At 45.7% G+C, this 26,455-nt stretch overlaps 1 protein-coding gene across 5 annotated transcripts in view; it reads left to right on the top strand.

The window, feature by feature from the left end:
* The window catches only part of TENM3 (teneurin transmembrane protein 3), a 2,090,952-nt gene extending 2,066,666 nt beyond the window's left edge, over window positions 1–24,286 (top strand). For all 5 annotated transcript variants that reach the window (XM_064477579.1, XM_064477578.1, XM_064477577.1 and 2 more), the window contains 6 exons: window positions 3,056–3,231; window positions 4,844–5,079; window positions 12,125–12,421; window positions 15,488–17,099; window positions 20,464–20,594; window positions 22,683–24,286. In XM_064477579.1, the coding sequence (XP_064333649.1) occupies window positions 3,056–3,231; window positions 4,844–5,079; window positions 12,125–12,421; window positions 15,488–17,099; window positions 20,464–20,594; window positions 22,683–23,438 (3,208 nt within the window). In that variant the 3' untranslated portion in view covers window positions 23,439–24,286. The remainder of the gene's footprint in view (window positions 1–3,055; window positions 3,232–4,843; window positions 5,080–12,124; window positions 12,422–15,487; window positions 17,100–20,463; window positions 20,595–22,682) is intronic.
* Window positions 24,287–26,455: the final 2,169 nt, after the last annotated feature.

Below are 26,455 nucleotides of genomic sequence, written 5' to 3'. Positions count from 1 at the left end.
CACAGCACTGGTTTTAAGGATGGTTAATAATGGATGACTTTCCTCCCCAGCCAGACTTCTTATGCTCTTTGTATCCACAATACGCTCTTATTCAGAAACTGGTAGGTGACTGTCGGGTAGCCGCTCAGAGGGCTCCCCCGCCGTAGCAGCTGTCCCGGGCGGCCCTGTGCAAGCCCTTCAGCCCCATTAGTGCCTTAACTTAGATGCAGCCACTCGTCTGCAGGCACAAATGCAGGACTTTCCAGGACTCCATGTGAAGCTGGACCACTAAGATGCCAGCTGAACCCTCTGTCATTCTAACCGCACTGCCTGCAAAGGCTACTTGTATTTTTATTTCCCGAAGAACCGAGGGCTGATAGGGCAGCGTCTGAACGCTTCGCGTCCCGTGCTCTGTGGCAGTGTGCTCGGCATCCCGTGACGGGAAATGCCTGCCCGGCAGGACAGGGACCGTGCGGTAAGAAATGAAAGAGCAGAGGCAAAGGTGGGGGGAGAAACGCAACAGTCCTGTTTTAGATTGACGAGCTAGAAAACATAAGCCGGCAAAGGGGCCGAGAAAGGGCAGGTGAGTGGCAGCAGCAGGGATGAGTCGGCAGAGCCCTGGCAGGTGGCATCATCTATATAAAGCTGTCGCTCTCCACTTCAAGTCAAGCACTGCGACTTACAGAAGGGCTAGTGGACCTGGGTCCAGGGCGTGAAAGTTCCCGTTTTGGCCCCGTCATGAGACGCAAAGAGCCTGCACAAATCACCTAACCACATCGTATTTTCATTTTTTCCATCCGTAAAATGGGAACCGGGGCGAGGGATAACGCAGCACCGAACTGCCTTTTCTACTGGAGCATTCAAAAGGATATTAAATTCTTGTTTATTTTTTTCTATGGCTTCCTTTTTCCTTCCTGTTTTATTAGCCTGGAATTGACGTAGAGCCTTGTGTAAGTTTAAGGTGGACAACATACTAATTCGACTTACATGCATCTTGAAATGATGATCACAGTAAGTTTGGTGAACATCCATCATCGAAGTATAGATACAACATTTTAAAAAATAGCAAATAGATTATTTTTCCCTTGTGATGAGAACTCTTAGGATTTCCTCTCCTAACGACTTTCCTGCTTAACACACAGCAGTGTTAATTCTGTGTGTCCTGTTGTACATTGCAGCCCTAGGGCTCATTTATCCTAGGGTGTTAACTTCTTGAAAACACAACGACTTAATCTTCATCTTATCCTATGAGAAATGTAAAGCGATACAAGAATGATGTCCAGGTTAAGACTGCCCGTTAGGCTGGTTTGGTTGGTAATTCTGTAAGTCGGCTTTGCTGTATAAATAAACCTCTGCTTGCTTGTTTCATCAAGAGTAATAATTTCTTCAGAAAAGCATTGACAGCAATAAACCATGTTGGGTTTCTTTCGCTGATGCCCTAACCTGCTGGGGGCACTTGGGTTGCTGGGGAGGGAGGGAGTCTGCCCTTTCATTTCCACTCGGCCCTTTATAAAGGGGTCCGAACAATGATTACACGACCGGCGCGTTTGCTTTCTCTCCGTTTCTCCGTGGCCGCCTCCGGCTCCTGAGCGCCCGTTCAGCAGGGCAGACTGTCAGATCAGGTCGGTCAGCCCCGCCACCTGACGGATGCTGTCCCCGAGGAATTAATGGGGCCCCAGCAGACGCCCGCCTCTGCCCTTCCTCCTTTCCACACCCCTGTCTCCGCGTGATGTTGTCCTTAGTGAATCTTCTCTGCCTCGATTGCCTCGAGCTCCTAACTCCTAACCACAGTTTTCAAAAACATCACAGCTGATTTTTACACTCTAGAAGCCCTCTTTCCTTTTATCCCAGCGTATCATTTGAGTACTTTTTTCTACCCATTATTCCTCTGTTGCCCCGTGTTTACACCTGTTAATATGACCCTCTTCACTTTTTCCCCTCCCCTGATAACTTGTGTCTTTCACTGTTAAGAGTCTGTCTCCTGTTTCTGCATCTGGGTTGATTTTAAGTAGGACAGGGTTCAACTCTCCCGTTTCGCTTAGACCTTTATTAATGAAGCAGCCTGAGTATTGATATGAAATCCAATCTTAAGTATATTTTTGTCCCCAGGAAATCCCTGGGTTTTCATCCACAGTTTGCTTTTTTCCCCCATTTCTTCACACATTGTCATTTTTGAAATTTTCTCTGGTGCTGCCACAAATAGAAAAGTCACCAGAAAAAAACCGATTTTCTAGTAAAATGTTGTGTCTCTAATGCATATTTATGATTGGAGGATAGCTTTTTAAGATATATCCTAACATTTAAATGATAAGTTCCTCTCTTATTTATATGCAGGAAAGAGCAAGTATATAGTAAAAAAGCAAATAGTCATTAAATGTCAGGAAATAGTACATCTCATTTCAGTAAACAGAATAAATTGTCATTCAACATATCAACCCGTTCCTACAACGTCAGTATAGACAAGAGAGATTATCACCACCCCCGCCAGCATTTACGTCCCAATTTACCGTCATGAAGTCTGTCAATCACTGAGAAATAAAGTCTTTGAAAGGCTGTATTATATCAATTTGCTGGAGATGTCTCAGGATCCTAAAGGAATATTTCACATATGCAAATCCATACATGTATGTATACATACTGTTTTACAAAGTTGTGTTTTTTTTCACATTGCACTGCCATAGAGGGCATAAGTAAGCAAAACTATAAAACCTGATAGGACAGCGAATTAACTCTCCTTTGTAGAAAATGTGGAGGAATACTAAGAAATTTAATACCAGCAAACATGTTCCCTTTGAAACAGCAAATTAGATGTGCAGGAGGATTTTGGTCACACTTCAAAGAATAACGTGCTGAGGTGGAGAGCTGTTCTGTTTACTCTTGCTCGGTGAGACTTCTCTATGGTAAAGAGGATTTTGATTACTTCAAAGCATGTTTGAAGTCCTCACTCTGTGCAGCTCATGCACAAAGACAAATAATCTTCCAAGTGTGCGCCGCTAATATGGCTGCACACTTTTTTATAAGGAAGAGGGACCTGCAGTTTCCGCTTTAACGCCGAGTGGATGCCTCTTTTATTCAGCTATGACAGTGAGGGTCGTCTGACCAACGTGACATTTCCAACCGGAGTGGTCACAAACCTTCATGGAGACATGGACAGGGCCATCACGGTGGACATTCAGTCATCCAGCCGAGAAGAAGATGTCAGCATCACTTCAAATCTGTCCTCCATCGACTCATTCTACACCATGGTTCAAGGTAAACATGATGCATAACTTTCAACTGATTGCTCTAAAACACCGCTAGCACCCAAATAGAACGTGGCAACCCTCATTTTTAAAAAAAAAAAAAAATTTTTTATTGAACTATCGTTGATCTCCAATGTTAGTTTCAGGTGTACAGCAAAGCGATTCAGTTATACACATACATACATACATATGTATTTTTCTTCAGATTCTTTTCCATTATATGTTATTACAAGAAGTGTGAAGTTCCCTGTGCTGTACAGGAGGTCCTTGTTTATCTATCTTATATACAGAAATGTGTATCTATTAATCCTGAAATAGGAGTTTGGGATTAACCCCCACTTTCTAAGATGACTCAGGAAAAGGAAGGTGAAAATACAAACCTCAAGAGATACTGATGAAACAGTCTAGTGTATACATATAATGTTCATTTACTAATATATACATTTTATATATATATCATATATATGTATATATGTATATGTTATACATATTTATATGTACATATTTATGAATATGTATATATTACTAAATATCTAATATCTAAAAATACGTAATATCTAAAACAATCTGTTACCCTAGAAAGTGTCTTTTTTTTTCCATTTAATAAAACTAGTAAATCCCCACTCTTCACATGCACCTTCAGATGCACTCGTGCATCTTCCACAGTTTTCCAGAGCATGTCATCGTCACTGCCATGAGGACTAAAGGGTGAGGCTGAGCCCTTTTTGAATCTGTGTGTGATACAGCATTTGAATCCACATCTGATGCCATTGCTGGAAATTTTATACCAAATTCCACATACCCATTTATGTAATATCTGGACTTTCCATTTTTGCGTCCAGTCTTAGGCATATGTGTCCAACACCTCCATGGTGGAGCCTCCCGCCGTATACCTTTTTGACATAATCTGGAAAAAGCCCATTGACAGTGCCAATGGCCCTTGTGAGGTCCAGCTCTAAGACTAACTGCTAAATCTGAGTTAAACTTTTTTTTACTCTTTTTTTGCTTTGTTTTACCAATTCTGTCAGGTCATCTCTATGGTTGTTTAAAATGAGTATTGCTTGAATTCATTTCTTCCCCAAATGGCCCCTATATTATTCAAAATTTTTTAATTGAGGCAACAGCCTACATTATGAGGGGGTGTTTTGTACAAGATAGGACCCCCCTTTTAAAGTCAGTTTCAGAGGGAAATGTCCCCTTACATTTCTGGTACACAAGGTGTAGATATTAAATCTTTCCAGAAGATCTTTAACAAAGGATCTAGGGAAGGGATATCCTTCTCCTCCTAAAAGAACACATCCTTGGTTCCTTGCAAAACATTTACTGCACGTTCCCTGGAGGCTGAACCTTCATTTACTTCATCAAGCAAATGAGAAAAGGAAATCTATTAAAGTGGAGAAGGACTTTAAATTCCCCTAAAGTTTGCCTTTAGTATTCAGCCAAACCCATTACAGCATGAGATGCCAGAAATCCAAGTTGTGATTTTCTAAAAGGACATCCTTGAATACTTTGTTTCCTTATAAATGGAGTTCAGTCCGTGTCTTAGAAACGTGTGCCACCTCAGCCGACCAGGGTTCACGCCACGTCTCCAGAACTCACATGTTCTGCCCCTTATTTTCCAGATCAGTTAAGAAACAGCTACCAGATCGGTTATGACGGCTCCCTTCGCATCATCTCCGCCAGCGGCCTGGACTCCCACTACCAGACGGAGCCCCACGTGCTGGCCGGCACGGCTAACCCGACAGTTGCCAAACGAAACATGACTCTTCCTGGTGAAAATGGTCAGAATTTGGTGGAATGGAGATTCCGCAAAGAGCAAGCCCAAGGAAAAGTCAACGTGTTCGGTCGAAAGCTCAGGGTAAGTCCGCGGCAGCGGGAGGTGGCGACCCCCCAGCCCACCTCGTCGGGCGATGGCCTGTCGGTGAGGGCGGGCCTGGGACACATCTCCTGCCCCTGCTGCTCTGTCGCAAGCCACCCTCATACCTTAGAGCTTGAGTTACAGCCAACCAGCCGGACGTCAGGTCATTCATAGGAAAAGCCAACTATATGAGAAAGGGGCTTTCTGGATGGAGCTTTGGTTGAAAATCACTTCTGCCCTGAGAGGTTAGGACACTGTGCGGAGCACAACCCCAGAGAGCCTGGGTGGCAAGTGATTCTTGTTTTACTGATACTACTTAATAACTGTATGCTTTTCCTTCACCCACTCAGTTAGGAGTGTTGCTTCCCTAGATGCGGAGGGGGGTGTGAAGAATTGGCACAATACTAAAATTATTCCAGATCATAAGCATGTATATTGAAAGAGATGGGCTGCCCGTTGAAAAGTGGATTCTTCCTCTGCAGCCTCAATATTTTGAAAGTACCGTGTGAGCACACAGAAAAGAGCTCCAGTGTCAGAACCCCTGCCGCCTCCTTGCTATTGATGGAAAACCCAAACTGATCTTATTTTTATGAGCAGTGTGATGACACTGCTGATTACGCGAGCGTGATTGGTCTTTGCCAAATGTCCTCTGTGTTGCCTCTGTGTTGTCTGATTTCATTCCTCCGCCTCACACGGTGGGCCAGACATAGCTAGAAAGCAAGCTGCGATTTACAACAGCTGTTTGGTAAACGCAACCTAGATTAAGTACTAAAACACACGTCACAGGGAACCACCGTCAGACCACTCTAAGCTGAACCAACTCATTCTTTCTATTAGTAAACAGATTTTTGTTTCTCAGATAAATGCAGATAACTATTCCTAAAATTTCTTCCCTTGCCATTAAAAACAAAACTTAAACTCAAGGAGAGAGAGAAAAATCATGGAGCACATGATTCCTGTCCTTTTTTCAACTCCGAAAATGGTTAAATTTTAAAGGCCAACATTATTTACCAGGACAATCCTTCATGGTAAGAAACAGCTGCGACACACTGGCCCTGGCTAGTTCCAAGAAATAGAAATGAAGTAATGAAGAATCAGTGGATCGAATACAGACTCTCCAACTGACAGCGTGTATTCTAATTCCACTTCAGTTGCAAGGCAGGGGTTTGGGACCCTAAATACATGGCCTCTGGAACGAGTGCTGTCTGCTCCCACCTCACCCGTCCATCTCCCAGGCTGCGGGAGCCAGGATGCCCCAGGTCCCGGGCCCTGGATCACGAGCTGGGGAGGCTGGGGGGAGGTTATTCAGTGAGAGGAGTGAGAAGAAAAAGCAACAGAATATCAGAAAGAAGAAGAACATTAGGGTGGAAGGTACAGTGATCGGCAGCAACACAAGCTCCAGGCTCATTTGGGGGTCATTTTCAGAGGGTCTCGGTCTGTGGCCAAAGTTAACTCCAGCTCCAGCCGTTTCTTCTGCTGAACAGAGGAATGGAGCTGCCGGCGTGCCCGTCTGCCGCCGCCACTGACCGCCGCCCCTGGGCCCGGCTTCCTTGGGCCACTGCAGACTGGAGGCTAGGTCACGGGCTTTGCCTTACTCCGTGATCCCTAAAGCCAGATGCTATGCCTGAACGGGGACACACACACACACACACACACGCACACACACAGACACAGTCACACCTGTACTTGGACACAGGACTTAACTTCATCAAAAGACACAAAGGTCCTGCTCACGTTACTTGGCACAACCAAGAACACAACCCTGAACTAAAACTAAAAATAGGGGTTCTAGACCAGGCTCCACTTTTTACCAGTAATAAACCTTATGGGAAAATCGTTAACATCGGTAAAGCTGATTTTCCTTATCTGTGTGATGGTACCCATGTTATGATACAAAGAATATAATATTATCTAGAGAATATCATAACATTCTGGCACAGACATGATACATATTAGCTATCTTATGGATAAACAGATGTTGCCCTGCCCTGCCTGTGTTTCACACAACTGTTACAGAATCAGATGAGACCGTGTGAAAGTCCTTTGAGAACAGGAGCGATTACATGCTCCGTAGCCCTAACCTAGAGAATTCTCAGCCACTGACACAAAGAGTGGGCACTGAAACCCACACAGCAGACAGACAAGAAGACGTAGGTGCGAAAGAAGAAAGGTTACGGGAAGTGCTTTGCCCAGAAACTGACCATGTGACACGTGGCCCGCTGTTCTTTGAGACCAGCTAGTCTAAGTGTATCCTTTTTTCCTTTTTAACACTGTTTTTCTAGACATTTAAAAAAAAAAATTAGGAAGAGTAGAGGAAAAGAGAGAAAATCCAGTTTTGAGTCTCTAGCTCTCGGCCTGATTCTAAACGAAGACCTGGCTTTGGGGAGAAAGGGACCAGCTCACGCAGGCAGGGGTGTTAGCTTCTTTGTAAATGGCAGAGCCACATGCCTACACCAACAATTTTGGAAAATACACTATTTAAAACGGCCTGTTCCGTCACACTGAAAGGAGATTTCCAGCTGATATGTGCGATTGCTCGCATGGAGACAGTGCCAGGATCACAAGGGAGGGTTTCTTCCTTTCAAGATAAGATTGGATGTGCCAGCCCTGACTGCTAATTTCCCTCCTCTGTGGCTTCTAAGAGAGGAATTCCGGGGAGAGAGTGATGCTCTGAAAATCTGGTTTGAGGACCGGACTTGGACTCTGCCAAGTTAGGGACCAGAGGACGAAAAAGGAGGAGGACCTGAAGGCCCTGGGGCCTCTGAATCAGGAATGGGAATCAGAATCAGCCCGAAAAGCCACCCGTTGCGACTCCACCCTTTCCTGAAACAGAGGATGTCTCGTCTTTTGCTTTTTATTATCTCCGAGCAGAACGTTCTTTTCATTTTTAAGTTACTGGCCGTAATCTAGCTGTGGGTCTCACGCAGGGTGAGCACTCAAATATTCATTCAACATGTGAAAGAATGAGGAAGAGCCAGGCTTAGAACATGGGTTATTTCATCGCCTCTGGATCTTCCTAAAAGAGGAGCTGTGTGAACAGTGCACCCCTGCAAATGTTTGACTGCAGTAAGCAAACCTAACGCCTGATCAAACAGACCGCATAGATAGAGCAGATACAACACGAGATAGAGTGGCTTAAAGGTGAAAAAAAAAAAAGGCAAGGAGTAGGAAAGGAAAAATTATATAAGAAACAAGCAACATGACAAGCATTTTCTGTGGAACAGTGCATTGAGAGCAGAGGGGATGGGTACCTAGGAATAACCAGCAGACGAAATCATGGTAGAGATGTGGGGAAACAGAATGAAGATTAGACAGTTGCTTAGCTTGTTCGTAAGCCACATTTAGAAAAAAAAAGACACACATGTACTCATTGCTTGTCTTTGTTTTATAACACAAAATGTTATAATATTTGGTAAATATTCCTAATTGTTGTCAGTGCTGGACTTTGGAACCAGCCTTCGATCAGTTCCAAAAAATGGTTATGGCATTCTAATAGTAAAATTCATCTTCTCAACTTGTCCAGAGTTCTGATGCTTCATAGAAAACATTTAGGGGATTATTTGAAAAAGAAATTCTCAAAACTTGAAAGCGAAAAGTGTGTTGAAGCGCGTACATAAATATGACAGCGTCTTTCAACTCTCATGATGCCAGTCACAGGTGTCCTTCAGTCTGGCAGCAGCGCCTAGACGGGGATGGTCCAGCGCAGTTAGCACTTGCTGATGGGTAAAGAGACACAAAACACTCTGGACAGTTGATGTTCCAACAGGGACGCCAGGGAGTTGCGGTACTATCACCAGTGGACCAGGTCATGAGCCAGCACTTCCTTATCCCCTCCCCCCAACATGCCGGATACACGAATATAACCCCATCGCGCTTTATGTCCTTGAACATAAAGACCTTGTTCAATATCTTAACGCCTCAGTTTTTCAAGCATTGCAGAGGGAAAATCACTACTCCCCTCCCGAAATCAAAGGGATGTTGTGATTCATTGCAGTCATGCTGGACATGATCTTTGAAAATGCGGATTTTTCACGCTTACTTAAAAGAAACACTGTACATCACAGAGGAATTCATGGTGCTCTCTCACCCAGACCCAACATTTGGATTAATTTTTATGTAGCTGGAGGTATAGTAATGATCTGATAGAAGGTTTTTCATCTTAGGTGGACCTCTCAATTTAACTTGATTTTTTTTATATTAAAAATATGTATTAAAAGGCCCCCAGGGCATGGAAAAATGCTGGTCCTTTATGATTATCCAAAAAAAAAAAAAAAAAAAGGTTGCAAAATTGCCATGATTTCCTATGGGTGTAATGAAACAGAACTGTGTCCCAGGTGGAAACGTCCCTTGACTTCCACACCTTGTCTGCAACACCGAAAGGAGAACATTTGGGCGTGTTTAGATGGGACAGAAAAAAAACAAAGATCTCTTAGTATCTTCTGAGATGTTACATATTGGGCAACAGTGGCTGGTGCCTGGAAACAGCAAGGATGGTTAAAATCCTGGCTTGTGCTGAGAATGTGGAGAAAAACCCCAGCCACATTCTGACCCTTTCCTCACTTCTTCAGCTAGAGGACACAAGAAAGACACTGCGTACATTTGTCTAGATTAGAAGAAAAAATTCAACTGCTGCCCAGATGTTTGGGCTCGCAGTGCTTCTGGCGGTTTCTGTATGGTGACACGTTTGGTGTGGGCTCACACAATGACAGTGGCTGACATTCACCTGAATGCCTTGGTGTAATTTAGTCATGGTCCCAAACCAGAAGCCCAGTAGTGGGGAGCAGGCAGCGCAGAGAAGGGGTTCCACACCTGCCTTTTTGCCATTCTCCTGTTAGCAACCAAGCAGTCATGCCAGGGCTGCAGCCCAGATTTCGTCTGCTCCACCCAGAAGAAATACTGCAAAGATAAAGGAGGATTAAGGATGGCAATAAAAAAAATCGAGATACAAATTAAAATGAATACAAGTAAAACACAAAACAGATGGGGCAAGGCTGGGGGCACACAGTGCATGGAAACTACACAGTAGGTCCTGCTTGGCTATTTGCAGCCTGGAATAACCCGAGGAAGGAAAAGGAGGGGACAAACCTAAACATCTTGGGTTTTTTTTTTTTCTCTTTCAAATCACAGTGTGAGAACCACAAGAGCCCTAGGAAGCCATTAAAACTGTAAAGCCTCTTCTTAAGGAGTCACAAATGTTGTACAAATAGAAGCTGAAGAGCTGGATTTGAGCTAATGTGATAGCAAATCAAATCTTTCTACTGACTTTAAAATACATATATTCGTAACACTAGCCAGTAGCTTCTTTCCAAGGTACACAAAGCATTCTACAAACCTAAACTCGCCAAGTCTCACGTAGGCCACAGGAGGCAGAGGTCAACCAACCCGCAGACATTTCCACTTGGGGAAAATGGGAGCCGGGAAGCCTTCCGCGGGCTGGTCAGAATCGTATAAAGTCAGTGAAGGGCGGAGCCTGAAGACTCCGGTCTGACCTCTTTCTTTACAGATGGACAAAGCCGAGACTCTGAGGGTTGAGAGCCCAGAGTCAGCGGCTCTCACCCTGTCAGGGTTGGAGGTGGGGCGTCCTGTCTCCTGGGTTCCTCCTCCGAGCGCACACACCCCTGCGCCAGCCCCTACCAGTTGCTCCAGGGTACCAGTGGCTTTTCTTTCTCCCACATCAGCTGGATCTGAAATGACGGAACGGAAAATTTCAGGTCTCCTGACTCCCATCCAGGGCTCCACTTTCTCATTCACTGTGAATCACCTCTCTGGGTGCTTTTCCCCCAAGTCATTTTGCCAAACAGGCATGAACTACTTTCCAGCTGCTGTGTTTACCCTTCCATGGACTTCACAGTGCTCCCCTTGAAGAGCTAAATTTAGTTTAAGGAGTATTTTTTCATGGGACCTGTTTAATGGCCATGATAGAAGGCACAAGTTTTATCCCAGAGTTTACATAAACATATGTGTATATCATATATATATTTATGTATATAGCGGGGAGTGTGTGTAAGAGATGAGTGGGAGCTATTGTGAAGGTTTGAGCTAGGACATGGTCATGTAAAATTAAGATTTTTCCCCCTTGACTTTTAACGGTCTAAACAGTGGGTGAGCATTCCTGTGTGTACAAGCCACCATCACCACAAAACTGCACCAGAAAACCAGAGCGGACTGGCCCTGATCTCACTCTTAGAGGGTCCCCAGTCTACAAACACCACAGACTGTAAAGTAGAATTTAACTAAGGCCACATTTCCACTGCCAATAACGATGCTGGTGGGTGTGTGTCTTGGGTCACAGACAGTAACAGCCAGATACAGTCAGAGATTCTGGATGTGACACAGAGCCACACGGAGACCCTGTTACAACAACGGGTGCTAGATTTGTAAAGTCAGCACAGTGGTCAGAGTGTGTAGATATGGGAGTGGAGGATCTGAAGCCCTCGCCAGTTAGCCAGATGTTATCAAAGAAAAAGGCAGGCCAAAAAATTGTGACATTTCAGCACTTGGCCAGAAGCAATGATCGTGTTTGTAACCTCCTGCTATTTAAACTAATTAATAATTTACAGTAATGTGGGTTCCAGCTTCTACTTAACTGCTCTTCAAAGGGCTAGAATCACATCCACCACCGTTTTATTTAATGTAGCCATGATTAATCTAGTAAGCAATTATTTCCCAATGTCTTATGGGGTGGGGGGGGGCGGTCGGGTCTTAGAGTAATTTGCAGAGCTGTCGTGTTTACCACCTTCGTATCTTCTGAGCAAACTTTAAAGCATTTTGGTATTTTTCTTATCAGTTGCTTAAGTTTACAAAATTTAATTGATAAAGGTTTTGAACAAATGCCAGGCTGTCTGTCTGCTTAATGAAACCTTTTAAAAGAGCAGTTAATCTGCTGCCTTGCACTTGCGCCCAAGAAGTTGCTAAATTAATTTACTGACAAAGAGAATCAATCATCATAAATGGTGTTTAAACAATAGTGGGGACCCCAAAGAGTAATAAGGGGCTGCTCTTGGAACAGCGTGATTTTTTTATCATCTTGTTTGTGTTGTAACAGGTTAACGGCAGAAACCTCCTCTCGGTTGACTTTGATCGAACCACCAAGACAGAAAAGATCTATGATGACCACCGTAAATTCCTCCTGCGGATCGCCTACGACACGTCAGGGCACCCGACGCTCTGGCTGCCCAGCAGCAAGCTGATGGCCGTCAACGTCACCTACTCATCCACAGGGCAGATTGCCAGCATCCAGCGAGGAACCACGAGCGAGAAAGTGGATTATGATGGACAGGGGAGAATCGTCTCCCGGGTTTTCGCTGACGGTAAAACGTGGAGTTACACGTACTTAGAGAAGGTATGCCTGCACGGGGACGGTAAACACGGGGGGGGGGCAGTGACCCAGGAGCACAGCGGGGGGGGGGGGCGGTGGCACGTGACTGAGCTCCGGTTACTATCCTGAGTCCCCGTGTGTGAGTCACATTGGTACAGCAGTGACGAGCTTCTGCCTTAGCCAGTGTGTTTCTCCTGAGTTCAGTCCTGCTCTCTGAGACCCTTTCCAGTGGTGTATGCGGTAAACAAACCGGCACGCTCCCTGCCATGGTCACACATCCACCGCGTTCACGTCCTGGAGCGTGGAAGTCATTTGTGAGTCGTCTTCCGTGCGCGCCCTTTCATTTAAGGAAGAGCCTTACGCGGACGCACGGTTGAAGCCGTCAATGTTGTGTTGTTGCTGGTGGAGCTTCAACATAACCGTAACAGGCACATAGGTCCTATTTATGCGTTATTAACCGAAAGTGACTATTTTGAGGAAGCCACATACCCGGTCCTCTGTGGCATCCCCCCGTTTCTTCTTCATGTTAAGGGAACCCATTCTCAGGGCCTGTGCACAATATCCAAAAAGACTTCAAGTTACAGGCATGCAAAACACTGGGTCATAGACACGAGGTTCGGGGTAGTGACTGGGGTCAAGAGGGAATGATAGTAAAAGAAAAGGGGAGGAAAGGCAAGGGCCGTCTCCCTGTAACTCCTTTCTGAAGAAGTGAGTCCACCAGAGAGCATGTTCGTGGACTGTTTCATTTGCCTTTGAGATGAACGTTAGCACTGGCTTTGAGTTCAGATGCCTCTCACCCCCCAGAGCTCTCCCTCTGCCACCGGCCACATGGCACCTGAGTCTCAAACTCAGCTCCCAACACTTATGCGCCCAGCCCACCCCACGCCCACCCTGCCTTCCTTGATGACACGGAGTAACTTCTGTCACCCGGAAACTCACATCCACGTGACTGTCGCGCTCACTCAGGCAAGCTCGCTCCCCACTGGAGATGCTCTGGTCTCCCCCTGCACGCCCGTCAGCCCCTCCCATTCTCCATGCGCTGTACACGGACTCCTTTCCTTGAGAACCGCTTTCAGGTTCTGAGTCCACTACCTTCAGGCAGCCCCCTAACTCCGGGATGCTTCCAGCCACGACCCTACTGGCTTGTTTCTCCTCTTATAAACCCTTGTCTGCCCTCCTTAGAAGACACTCACCCCCGAGACAATGGAAGAGGCTTGTCGGGTGACAGTTTCCCTCCGTCCTAGTCATCGCACTCTACAGCTAGTCACCTGGCTGGTTATTTGCTGAGAGGCCACAGAGTAAGCCCCGCTCCACACATACCTTCCTGGCAGCAGATCCTGACAGCTGGAAAATATCTCACCCTCCAACCTAACAAACCCCAAGACAACTCGTGCCTGAAGAAGCTGGGAGCGGGTTACTGCTTCATTCTGGAACCCTCTTCCCTATTTAAATTAAGTAATTTACAGAGGAGAGTGACCGAAATAAATTCCCAGATCCCCCAGATTTAGAGTAATGACCATAGTGGAACTGAAAAATTTTTCAATGGAGCCAAGGGGCAGGTCACTGATAAGAGGCCACTGTCACAAAATGACACCAGCAGGAACTGAGATCCCCTTCGTGCATCAACAGGGATCAGAAAAAACCCGACAAGTACTTTCTCTCCCAAATCCCTGGAATCCACCCAAACTCTTACCATCTCCTCGCTAGGACAGGCACGCTAAGCCAAAACTTACTTATGCAAAGCAAGTAACATTTTACGACGTCAGACATGGTTCTAAATGACTGCAAACTGGGTACCGGGTCCTGTGAATCCAGCAAGAGTCCAAGCCTTCCTTCGAAGAATGCGAACCATTAGGAACAAGTCTCGAGACATTTCCCACGCCGCCTGCCTGCAAAACCTGCCCCCGGGTGTGCCCGTGGAGAAGCCCAAGCCAGGCGGGCTGCTTTTGAGAATGGCGGATGACAGGGAGAAAAACAAGGAGCCGGGGACAAGGGGGTGTGTGTTTCTATGTCAAAAGCAAAGAACAAGTCCCAGGGAGGGGATCGGGGGTGGGGGGCGGGGGGGTCCTAATCTCACCATCCTCCGGGTTTGGCCATCTTTCCACATGGTCCAACAGGGTGGAGGAGAGAGCTGCTTCAGAAGAGAGAACTGCCCGGGCTTGGTGTCACTGGAGAGCTACCTAACCAGCCTCCAGGTTGACCTTCTCTCGTGGGCCTAATAAATCATTGTCTTTCTGCAATAACTTGCAAAATAAGCAGAGTTTATTTTTATTTCTGTATTTATTCACCTCATAACTTAGCAGTCTGCAGCCCAGAAACCATGCTTGCAGCCCCTGACGTACAAGTCAGACTTGGTTCTCACAAAAGGAAACTCGAAATGCAGAATTTTATTGACCTTACGGGTGCTGTGTCAGAACTTGCAGACAAACAAACAAACAAACAAACAAACAAAACCCCACATCTGGATCCACATTCCTAATAAGGGCGTTTACAGCTCTCATTCACCGGGTGATTCATCCATCGCTGTCTGTTGGTGTTGCTGCTTTACGTATACATTAGCCATTTCTGGCTGATTTTTGTCTCTTCTTTATAAAATAATATTTTGACTGCTTGGCTCCTCCCCCAGATGCACTGGAAATTAAAACATGATTTGAGTGGCTTTTCAATCAAATGAGGGGGAAAAGCCACCTTACTAAAGAACGGCTAATTATGGACAGGACTGCATTTCCCATATGCTGTTTTCCCCTTGACATACTGTCTTTGAAGCAGCCTTGCTCGTGCCTGTATTATGATTTGTCCAAATGCATTGACAATCTGCTGCTTGGCTGTGAATGCCTGGGAAAAACAATGGTCCGATCCTGACAAGTAGCACATTGTGAATCTCGAGCCACTAATTGCAGAACCCCTCCCAATTAGGCATCCGGGCAAATTAAGCAGGAAATCGTTAACAACATGGAAGGTCAAGGAGAACTCAATTAAAATGAAAATCATTTTCTCCAGCAGAGTGTTTTTGTGTGTTTGTGGCCACTAAATTTGCCTTTGCTTCCCCCGTTCACAAATATTGGATAACAATATGTTCCCTCTTTGCAGTCCATGGTCCTTCTGCTCCACAGCCAGCGGCAGTACATCTTCGAATATGATATGTGGGACCGGCTGTCTGCCATCACCATGCCCAGCGTGGCTCGCCACACCATGCAGACCATCCGCTCCATCGGCTACTACCGTAACATATACAACCCCCCGGAAAGCAACGCCTCCATCATCACGGACTACAACGAGGAAGGGCTGCTTCTGCAGACGGCGTTCCTGGGGACCAGTCGGAGGGTCTTATTCAAGTACAGAAGGCAGACCAGGCTCTCAGAGATTTTATACGACAGCACGAGAGTCAGTTTTACCTACGATGAAACGGCAGGCGTCCTCAAAACTGTAAACCTCCAGAGTGATGGTTTTATTTGCACCATCAGATACAGGCAGATTGGCCCTCTGATTGACAGACAGATTTTCCGCTTTAGTGAAGACGGGATGGTAAACGCAAGATTTGACTACAGCTATGACAACAGCTTCCGGGTGACCAGCATGCAGGGTGTCATCAATGAGACGCCCCTGCCCATTGACCTCTATCAGTTTGATGACATTTCTGGAAAAGTGGAGCAGTTTGGAAAGTTTGGAGTTATATACTACGATATTAACCAGATCATTTCCACGGCCGTGATGACGTACACGAAGCACTTCGACGCCCACGGCCGCATCAAGGAAATCCAGTATGAGATATTCCGGTCGCTCATGTACTGGATTACAATTCAGTACGATAACATGGGCCGGGTAACCAAGAGGGAGATCAAAATAGGGCCCTTCGCCAACACCACCAAATACGCTTATGAGTACGACGTGGACGGTCAGCTCCAGACAGTGTACCTCAATGAAAAAATCATGTGGCGTTACAACTACGATCTGAACGGGAACCTCCACCTGCTGAACCCAAGTAACAGCGCCCGTCTGACACCCCTGCGCTACGACCTGCGGGACAGGATCACCCGACTGGGTGATGTTCAGTATCGGCTGGATGAAGACGGCTTCCTGCGCCAAAGGGGCACGGAGATCTTCGAGTACAGCTCCAAGGGGCTTCTCACCCGAGTTTACAGTAAAGGCAGCGGCTGGACGGTGCTCTATCGCTACGACGGCCTGGGAAGGCGGGTCTCCAGCAAGACCAGCCTGGGGCAGCACCTGCAGTTCTTTTATGCCGACCTGACTTACCCCACCAGGATTACGCATGTCTACAACCATTCGAGTTCGGAGATCACCTCCCTCTATTACGATCTCCAAGGACATCTTTTCGCCATGGAAATCAGTAGCGGGGATGAATTCTACATCGCCTCAGATAACACGGGGACACCGCTGGCTGTTTTCAGCAGCAACGGGCTTATGCTAAAACAGATTCAGTACACTGCATATGGCGAAATCTATTTTGACTCCAATATTGACTTTCAACTGGTAATTGGATTTCACGGTGGCTTGTATGACCCACTCACAAAATTAATCCACTTTGGAGAAAGAGATTATGATATTTTGGCAGGACGATGGACAACGCCTGACATCGAGATCTGGAAAAGAATTGGGAAGGACCCAGCTCCTTTCAACCTGTATATGTTTAGGAATAACAACCCTGCGAGCAAAATCCATGATGTCAAAGACTACATCACAGGTAAGCGTGGTTGTCCTTCCTTTCCAGGTACTGAATTATGTTAATCATTAGATTAATACACAAAGCTGCTGATGGGTTTAACTGTACACTGTCCTCATGTAAAATCAAATGTCTAACCTTTTCAGTGGAACCAAGAAGAAACCACAAAGGGAAACTGAGACATAGTTTGTTACTTCCTCCTCTGCCTGCCAGTGCCCAAGGCCACAGTATTCTGAAATGACGTGGAATTTGGGCACTTAAGGAAGGGAAATAACAGGGGGGTGCAGAAAACATGATGAACTTAGATTCCCCAAACTGGAGTTCCAGTCCAACTCCTCTCCGACAGGGCGTGTGGCTTTATAGACAAATCACATGATTTTTGAGTTCTGGTTCCTTAACAATCAAATGGTGATAACAATGCCTACCTTATGATGTAAAATACAATGAACATACGCAGTTGTGCATTAAATAGTAACCCCCTTACAAATGTACAATGTTGGGTTTTTTATACATGTGTTAAGTTCTAATGGAGGAATCGGTGAGGAACACAACACCACGTGACTCGGCATCTCATCCTGCGAGGTGTGTAACTCCCTCTTCACCACCATCATCTTGGGCAGTGATGGCGCAGGTTCTCCTGTCAGGTGCTTAGCCAGTGGGCCCTGTTTCTGTTCTCAGTTCTGTTCTCTTGTACTACTGTCTTCATCGCCAGCTGGGGCGGTTTCTTGTATGGTGGCCCTGCTCGTACACACACTAATTTTTCTGCCAACGTGGGGAAGACAGTCAGGGTATGTAGGTTTAAGATCGTTCCAAGTTTAGTTCATGACCCAGTTTAAAGCACCGAGTCCCACTTCTGCCACCACAAACCACCAGGATGGGAAACAGAGACGAGGTTCTTACAAGCACAACTTCAGTTCCCTTTAATGAGCATCTTGTTTTTCACTGAGGTAACATTGGTTTGTAACACTATATGTTTCATGTGTACAACAGTATGTGCCGCTTCACCACCAGACATTTATTTTCTATCCATCTCCATACAGTTGATTACCTTTACTGATTTTGCCCTTCCCTAACCTTTCCCCTCTGGTAACCGCTACTTTGTTCTCTGTATCTACATGTTTGCTTTGGTTTGGTTTGATTTGGTCTGGTCATTTATTTTGTTTATTTTATATCAGATGAGTGAAATCATACAGTGTTTGTCTCTCTCCATCTGACTTATTTCACGTAGCAAAATACCTTCAAGGGCCATCCATGTTGTCACAAATGGCTAGATTTCATCTTTTTATGATTAATATTCCATTGTATATACGTGTGTGTGTGTGTGTGTGTACACCAATCATCTTTATCCAGTCATCAACTGATGGACACTTAGGCTGTTTCCATATCTTGGCTATTGTAAATAATGCTACAGTGAACATAGGGGTGCATGTATCTTTTCAAATTAGTGTTTTTATATTTTTTGATGAATACCCAGAAGAGGAATTGCTGGGCCATATGGTAGTTCTATTCTTGGCTCTGTGAGAAACTTCCACCCTGTTTTCCGTAGTAGCTGCACGAGTTTATTCTCGCCCCACACAGTGCACAAGGGTTCCCTCTCTGGAGCTGAGCTCTTCACTCTTCCTCTACCCCAGGGGTTCTGAACCCTCTGCTTCCACCCCCCATTCCTGAGTTTCACAGCCATAACTGACCTCTTTCCTACATTTGTGTTTCCTGGAGGAAGGTTATTCCCTGTTTTCTTTTTGTGTGTTTGGTTTGGGGTTTTTCTGCTTTGTGGTGTCTTGGCTTGTGTTAGATGCCCCTTCAGGCTGTCTCTTTTCTTGCTCAATATCTGAGGCATACCGAGATGTCTGTTTTCTCAGTTCTCTGCACAGCTCTCAAAACGCTGCCCCCTGTTCCCTTCACATCTGCCTCCGCTTTCACTGCCTCCAGCTTTTCATAGCTTCCCCCCATGTGGACCAGCTCAAAGTCCCTTCCCTCAGCATCCTGACTCAGCAACACCCTTATAGTGTCCCCCTTCAGGGCGTTTCAGGACACATCTGCATTGACGTCCCAGTATTTGGGCAGTAATTTTCAATATTTAAGTCCTGATTATCACTGCTTCATAGAGATTGTTCATAGCAAGAGTACCTTTGCCCCCAGCACTCCACCACATAAGAAGAAAGAATTTTCTCCGAAACATAGGCCCCCTGTAATCTTACACACACACACACACACGACGTATCACTTTCTATCCTACACGATGGACTTGGGGTTTCTCTCTCCACCACCACCACCACCAGCCCTCCATTTATAAGAGGGAGAATACCACTGGGTTTACAGCCTATATGATACCTGGCGATGAGGTGAGAGTCTGTGCCCTGGAGAAGGAAACAGGAACAAGTGGCCCTCCATCATTCTGGCAAGCAGTTTACCACAGTTGACAGTGGCTGACTGAAGGCTGGAAAGCCCACAGTTCCTGAATTCATCCTCTCCTAGCAACGTGGACGGCAGGGAATGCCACAGCAGCATTTTCTGAAAAACATCAAAAGAGAGATGGAATAGCATAAAATATATTAGGTGAAATGCAATTTCGAATTTTCCAGCAATGTGCTTAATATATAAAATAATCTACACCCAACTGTACTCATAAACCTGCAAGCCTGCTGAGTAGTTCTGTAACATTATAACCTCCAGAATAGAATAAAAGCCTTATTCTCAGCTTAATGGCTTTTGGAGTCACATGGCAATATTTTAAAATACCATCTTAAAGGTTTCCAGCTTGTCTTCCCCCAAAAGTTTGTCTCCACCTGTGCACAGTGCACCTTTGAAGTCAGAACTGATGGTAATCCGAACTTCGGTGCCCTTGGCCAGCTTGGCCAGCTTTCAGCATTCGTCTTTGATTAAGAATCAACTGTTGATTTTAATATTCTCGATTCAGAGTTTTTATTAATAGAAAGTGGGCGGTGGGGGTCTGCATATCCTTAGGCAGTTGCTTTTGAAAGCTCAGAACACACAACTTGTATTTAAGACCAGCCTTTACTGACTACAAATTGCATTTGTTCTCGACAACTCTGTCTCTTTTTTGCTGCTGGGCATTGTTATTTGTCCTTTTCTAAGTCACTGTTACCAGCACAGGATGTCACTTAGCCCACGTGACAGCTTATCCGTCTGTCTAAGTGGGTCCCTATTACTCTGCATTTTCTGTAGCCCTTACTTCACTTCTGCTGTTGAGGTTATTGTCTTCATGTCTAAAAATAGAGAGTAGGTTTGTAATTGTAGAGCGAAGGTCATCGTGGGCTCCTTTCCAGGTTATTGTTTGTGAATATGGGGTTTTCTTTAAGGTAAGACTTTAGACGTAGGAAAGCACAAAATAAAATGCCTTTCATTTTGAACACTTTTGTCCTAGATGTTAACAGCTGGCTGGTGACATTTGGCTTCCATCTGCACAATGCTATTCCTGGATTCCCTGTCCCCAAATTTGATTTAACGGAGCCTTCTTACGAGCTTGTGAAGAGTCAGCAGTGGGATGACATACCGGTAAGAAACAAAAGGCAACACTCTGGAAAGGGGATAAAGGGCTTCCTGCGTCTTGCTTCCCCCGTGTTCCATCAGACTACCAGGGCAGAAACTGTACCAGAGACGGTTTTCCATTTTTTTGACTCTTTTAGGAAAGAAAACACCACTTCCCTCTGCATTTCTGTTCAGCAAACCAGGGGCCTGTTACACAGGCTTAAATCTGGTTTCAGTGATGCCAGTAAACACAGAGGAAGACATTATCACAAGGTAATGGAGGAAGCTCACTTTTGAGTGCGCAGTTTCTACCGAGCACCCCAGGAATGTGCATTTATAGCACTTGAGGCCTTAAGGCAGAGATACAATAAACAGGAGGACAGAGGATTCCTGGCACACATTAGCAGCTCACGAACAATGCCACAAAGTTCGAATTCTTCAAAATATGAACAGCGTTTCAAAGGGAAAGGATTAAAAATAAAAATCTAATGTCCTCCGGTAAGGCACGACCCACCACTAGGTGTTCATGGAATTTTCCTGAAAATAACAGATCAGGAGGCCTGGAACTGTTCTGACAAATAAAAGAAAAGGAGAAAATGGAGAATTGCAAAGTCAAAGCTGCCATTTCAGAAAATGGCACTTTTAATTCCCACCATTCAGAGATCAGAAAAGAAGGCAACAACAAAACACTGGAATTTCTAGCTTAGAGCAAGAATAATTAAAGATCAAGAAATTAGGTTACCTCACAATGATAAGAAGAGAGCACAGAGTTTCTTGGAAAGATTAATTTCCCCCCTTGAGCTATTTCCTGTAATTTCAGTGAATACAAAGAGAAAAGGCAACCCTGCTAACACACACACAGTTACACACAGTGCCAACACTTTTATTTTCTGGTACATGTTTCATACTTAACATAAAAGCAGTTCCTTTTTCAGATGCCACCTTTTCAGTAATAAAGCAAAACCTATCCAGTTTCCAGGGTCTGGGAGCCATTTTCACATTTCTAATTGCAAATATTATCTACACTGATCAAGGGCCAGGAGGACTCACTGAAGTTTCCTATTGCCTTCAAGCACATCCTAATTGCAGATGACTTTCCAACATGTCTGAAAACACTGAAGTCTCACTGTACAAATGGACTTGCCAACTCTTTGCCTAGGCAGCCTTTTAAATAGGACTCAGGTTCTCCATCCAGAGAAGCGCAGCAGAAAGGCAGCTTAGGGGATCGCCGGCAAAGACATCGAGGCTGCCCGGAGAGCAGAAAAACAAATGTGTCTTCGCTGCAAATGAAACACAGGTTTGCGTTTGGCAAAACACTGTCGGGACAAACATCTGGTAATGGAAGAGATGGCTGAGTTAAGATGCCCCCAATTGAAAACATTTGCCAATGTGGAAGGGCCACTGTCCCTAAGTCTGCGAAAAACCAGTGCTTTCTGAAAGTAATAAACACTCGTTGCCAGCTGTCCCATGGTGCTCTCACCCTTGCCCATTTCAGACTGTCGGTTATACTGGTGAAATTCAGCTGAAAACTCTGTTCAGCAGGAGCGGGTACAGAGTTTACCTAAATTAAAGCACACGCCTTCCAAAGCACGTAAAGTGGGAAGCGGTGATCTGGCCCCGAGCACCCCCAAGCTTCCGATCTTTCTGTGCGTTCTGCTTTCTCCCCAGCCTCCCATGGAGAACAGAACGCTGCTGGGATGAACGACCTTGTAAGCTGGTTCCCCAAATGGGCTGGGCGTGAGAAAAGGGCAGCTAGAAACTGAAAGAGAAAAAAACCAGAACAGGAATATTTTGCTTACGTTAGAAACGAAAAAGCTCTTTTCAAACAATACATGATGGAATTACCTCTTTCTACCTTTCAAAACACATTGGGATCAACTTGAGGGGAGGGGATCTTGAGTGCATTCCTACCCCCGGGGTTTTTAAGCCTCTTCATCTCAAGTACCGACTGAGGTTTTAATCAGCCCCTTGGAGCTCTCCACCTCTTGGGGTGTGTGTGTGTGTGTGTGTGTGTGTGTGTGTGTGTGTGTGTGTCCGTCCCTGCCTAGAGCAGGCGCACCACCAGGCTTCATGGCTCTTCTCTAACCCGTGCCCCTATTCTGTTCCGCTTTTCAGCCCATTTTTGGAGTCCAGCAGCAAGTGGCCAGGCAGGCCAAGGCCTTCCTGTCCCTGGGGAAGATGGCCGAGGTGCAGGTGAGCAGGCGCAAGGGCGGCGGCGCGCCGTCATGGCTGTGGTTCGCCACGGTCAAGTCGCTGATCGGCAAGGGCGTCATGCTGGCCGTGAGCCAGGGCCGCGTGCAGACCAACGTGCTCAACATCGCCAACGAGGACTGCATCAAGGTGGCGGCCGTGCTCAACAACGCCTTCTACCTGGAGAACCTGCACTTCACCATCGAGGGCAAGGACACGCACTACTTCATCAAGACCAGCACGCCCGAGAGCGACCTGGGCACGCTGCGCCTGACGAGCGGCCGCAAGGCGCTGGAGAACGGCATCAACGTGACGGTGTCGCAGTCCACCACCGTGGTCAACGGCAGGACTCGCAGGTTCGCCGACGTGGAGATGCAGTTCGGGGCGCTGGCGCTGCACGTGCGCTACGGCATGACGCTGGACGAGGAGAAGGCGCGCATCCTGGAGCAGGCGCGCCAGCGCGCGCTCGCCCGGGCCTGGGCGCGCGAGCAGCAGCGCGTGCGCGACGGCGAGGAGGGCGCGCGCCTCTGGACGGAGGGCGAGAAGCGGCAGCTGCTGAGCGCCGGCAAGGTGCAGGGCTACGACGGGTACTACGTACTCTCGGTGGAGCAGTACCCCGAGCTGGCCGACAGCGCCAACAACATCCAGTTCCTCCGCCAGAGCGAGATCGGCAAGAGGTAACCCCCCCGGGCCGGCGGCAGGGATGAGCGGCCGCCCCCGCGGGAACCGAGCCGGCGGGGCGCCGCCTGCCTGGCCAGCCCCAGCCGCACCTCTGCTCAGATCAGTCTGTAGCACAATCCGAGGGGGACTCTCCGGCACCGAAGAGCCTTCCGGGAGAACCAGACTGCTATTACAGAAAATCCACGGAGAATTAAAAAAACAAACAAAACGCCAAAACTTTCTTCTGAATGACCTTAAAGGTGATCGGCTTTAAAGAATATGTTTACATATGCATATCGCTGCACTCATTTGGACTGAAAGTGTTACAAAGAAAACAGATCATTAAAGAAAGGAAAAATAAAAGGAAAGGCCCAAACGTTTTGCTCTGGGCCGGCTGTTCTTTGAGGCACTGTATTTAACGAAGGTAGAAATGCATACAGTGTTTCCAAATATTACTGAATTGTCGACCTTTGCTTACAAGAAGTAGTCTCTCTGCATAGGATGTGATATATATCTCTGTTAATTTTGAAATGTGGGGCAAATTTACCGTTTATAGACAATCCAGCTGCTTTCCCTGTGCTGCTTTGTAAAAGGACATTGGCACCAGTGACTTCTGCCACAGCGGGGATTTCATAATGGATTTTACAACGCTAACGTGGTTTGCCTTGGGGGAAACAAACTGGCAAATACAATCCTTGTCACTGATAAGCAAAGGAAATCCTGATTTTTTTGTAAATTATGTGAGACAAGTTGTTTATGGATTTTTATATGAATTACAATTTACTGTACATCAAATATTAGTCTCAGAGGAGTTAATTTATGTAAAGTGTTTAAAAAAGTTTATACTTAAAAATAAAATGATAAAAACATGTGAACCGTGTGATTTTTTAAAAAGGATTGCACCTTTTGTTATCTGTTATAGCTGTACAGTATAAATTATTATATTGTAGAGATATAACGACTTATGCCTATAATGTCCAGAAGTGTTAATATTTTTGTATTAGGTTGAAAAAAAAAAAGTGCAACTTTCTATCACTAGATGAATAGGTCAGTGCAATCCTCCATGGGTGGCTAATCAAAGAACTTCTTTCTCTTCCTTCTCTTTTTCATCAGGCCAGTGTCCTCAACCATTATCAGCTAAGAGGCACAGTAGAAAACTCAGGCTGGTGGAATGTAACGGAAGATACGAAAAACAAAAACAAAACACAAACAGGGCAGGAGGCCTTCTCTGGCCCTCTCGTAGCCCTAAAAGCCGATGGGGAGTTGATACCATTAACCCCAGGGTTTCCCTGTTACCATTCCTTGAAGCTCCATCTGGTGATGGAGGCGAGAGACCACATCAGATGCTCGGGAGACTGGTGAGCAGGAAAGGATCTGATGTAGTCGTGACCATAAACATGTGTCTGAAGATCTAGGAAAGCTAGCAGAGACCGAGCAGTGGCGAGACAGCCAGGTGGAACAAGGCAGGGTCACTCAGCTAGTCTGGAGTTTGGACCCTTGGGTCACCACGAGGGACAACACAGGGAAACAAAACCTCCTGTAGGCCCACCCGACCCAACCATTTTGGGAGCTGGTTTGAACGGCAGCCTCTGCTCTGTCTCGGGGAAGCCGGGGGCGGCAGATCCAGCTGGAGGTGAACTGACAGCCATGCCCTCCTGCACGCGGGTGAGCCGGCCCATCACAGCCGCCATCTGCGCCCCTGTGTAGGCTCCGCAGCTCTGGCAAATCTCTTTCCTGAGCACTAAATTCAGCCGCAAAAATATTTTTAGAAAATCCTTCTCAGTTCATTGAGCTATAGTACACACTGTTTTCCTCTATGTATAATGGTGATAAAATATAGCAAGTGAACATGTCGTAAACATAAAGGGTCAAGTGATGTATTGAAAATAATTTTCTAACTGCTTTGTATGTATCACATACTCTAAATTGCACAGTAGGCGTGTTTATTAAACAGATTGGCTGGGAAAGTTTCAAAATAGCTACTGAATTTACAGTATCAGTGCTATGACTGTCTTTGTGTATCTGGTAGAGCATACCGAAGTCATTAATCTTCTATGAATGCTAATATTTTATTAGAATGAAAGCACAGATTAGCATTAATATTTTTTATCCTGGAAATCCTTTTGGCGAGTATTATGAAGCCCAAATTTAGAAAACTATGAGATTTCAAACCACATAAACATGGCTCTGTTTTACACTTTATTTTTTAACTGTTAACTTAGGTGTTTGCAGTTCTGTTCAGTGGCATTTGCAGGGCCGTATTTAGCATGCTGTAAGTACTTTTGGTTGAAATAGGCTCTGAGTTGAAATTCTCAGAAATGTTTCTGATGCTACTGACCATGAAAAGCTTGTATCACGTGACCGAAGTGAAATCATTCTCTTACCCTCTTCTTGACAAGGACTGGTCCTTTACCTGGGCACCGATAAATAACAGATTTGGAGTATCTCCTGGTGCTTACCTTAGATGAAGTCAGAGCAACCCAATTAGTGTCTTGTTAGTAGGTGTAATGAGCCTATTTCTTTCTAAAAAGACTTGTGATCTGGACATGCTTTTACAAGAAATAGTGACCTTGGGGAATATGTAAACAAAAGACCTTTTTCTAAGCGTTGGAGGTGGGGGAGGGGGGCTGTATAATGAAAAGAATTAGCTTACAAAAAAGAAATTGATATTCAAAGTATTTTAGGCAAAGCCAGTCAAAATGCTTTCATGATATTTTGAGATGTAAATTTTGTCTGATTTGTATTGTTCTTTTCATTTGCCTTCTTAACTTTATATGTGACCTGAATTTTCCATAACTTGATGACTATAGATTGCATCTAGGCATTCCAATAAAAGCCAACCCAATGCGTGTGTGTTTATATATATTTTTTTAAACCTTGGGCCAGCCAGTATTGCTTTCATGTTTTCAAGTGGAGGACGCAGGTGGAGGCAGTTGTCGGGGGTACCAGTTCATCTGCAACCCTCGTGGGTAAGATTTTTTATTTTCCAATTGCTGTGTCCAGCAGCCAGACTGCCAGTTCGCGGTGTGCCCTTCACA

This window comes from Camelus dromedarius, chromosome 22 (assembly GCF_036321535.1).
Source record: "Camelus dromedarius isolate mCamDro1 chromosome 22, mCamDro1.pat, whole genome shotgun sequence".
Lineage (NCBI taxonomy): Eukaryota > Metazoa > Chordata > Mammalia > Artiodactyla > Camelidae > Camelus > Camelus dromedarius.
Note: the sequence above shows the minus strand (reverse complement) of the source record. Positions and strands in the feature narration are given on the sequence as shown.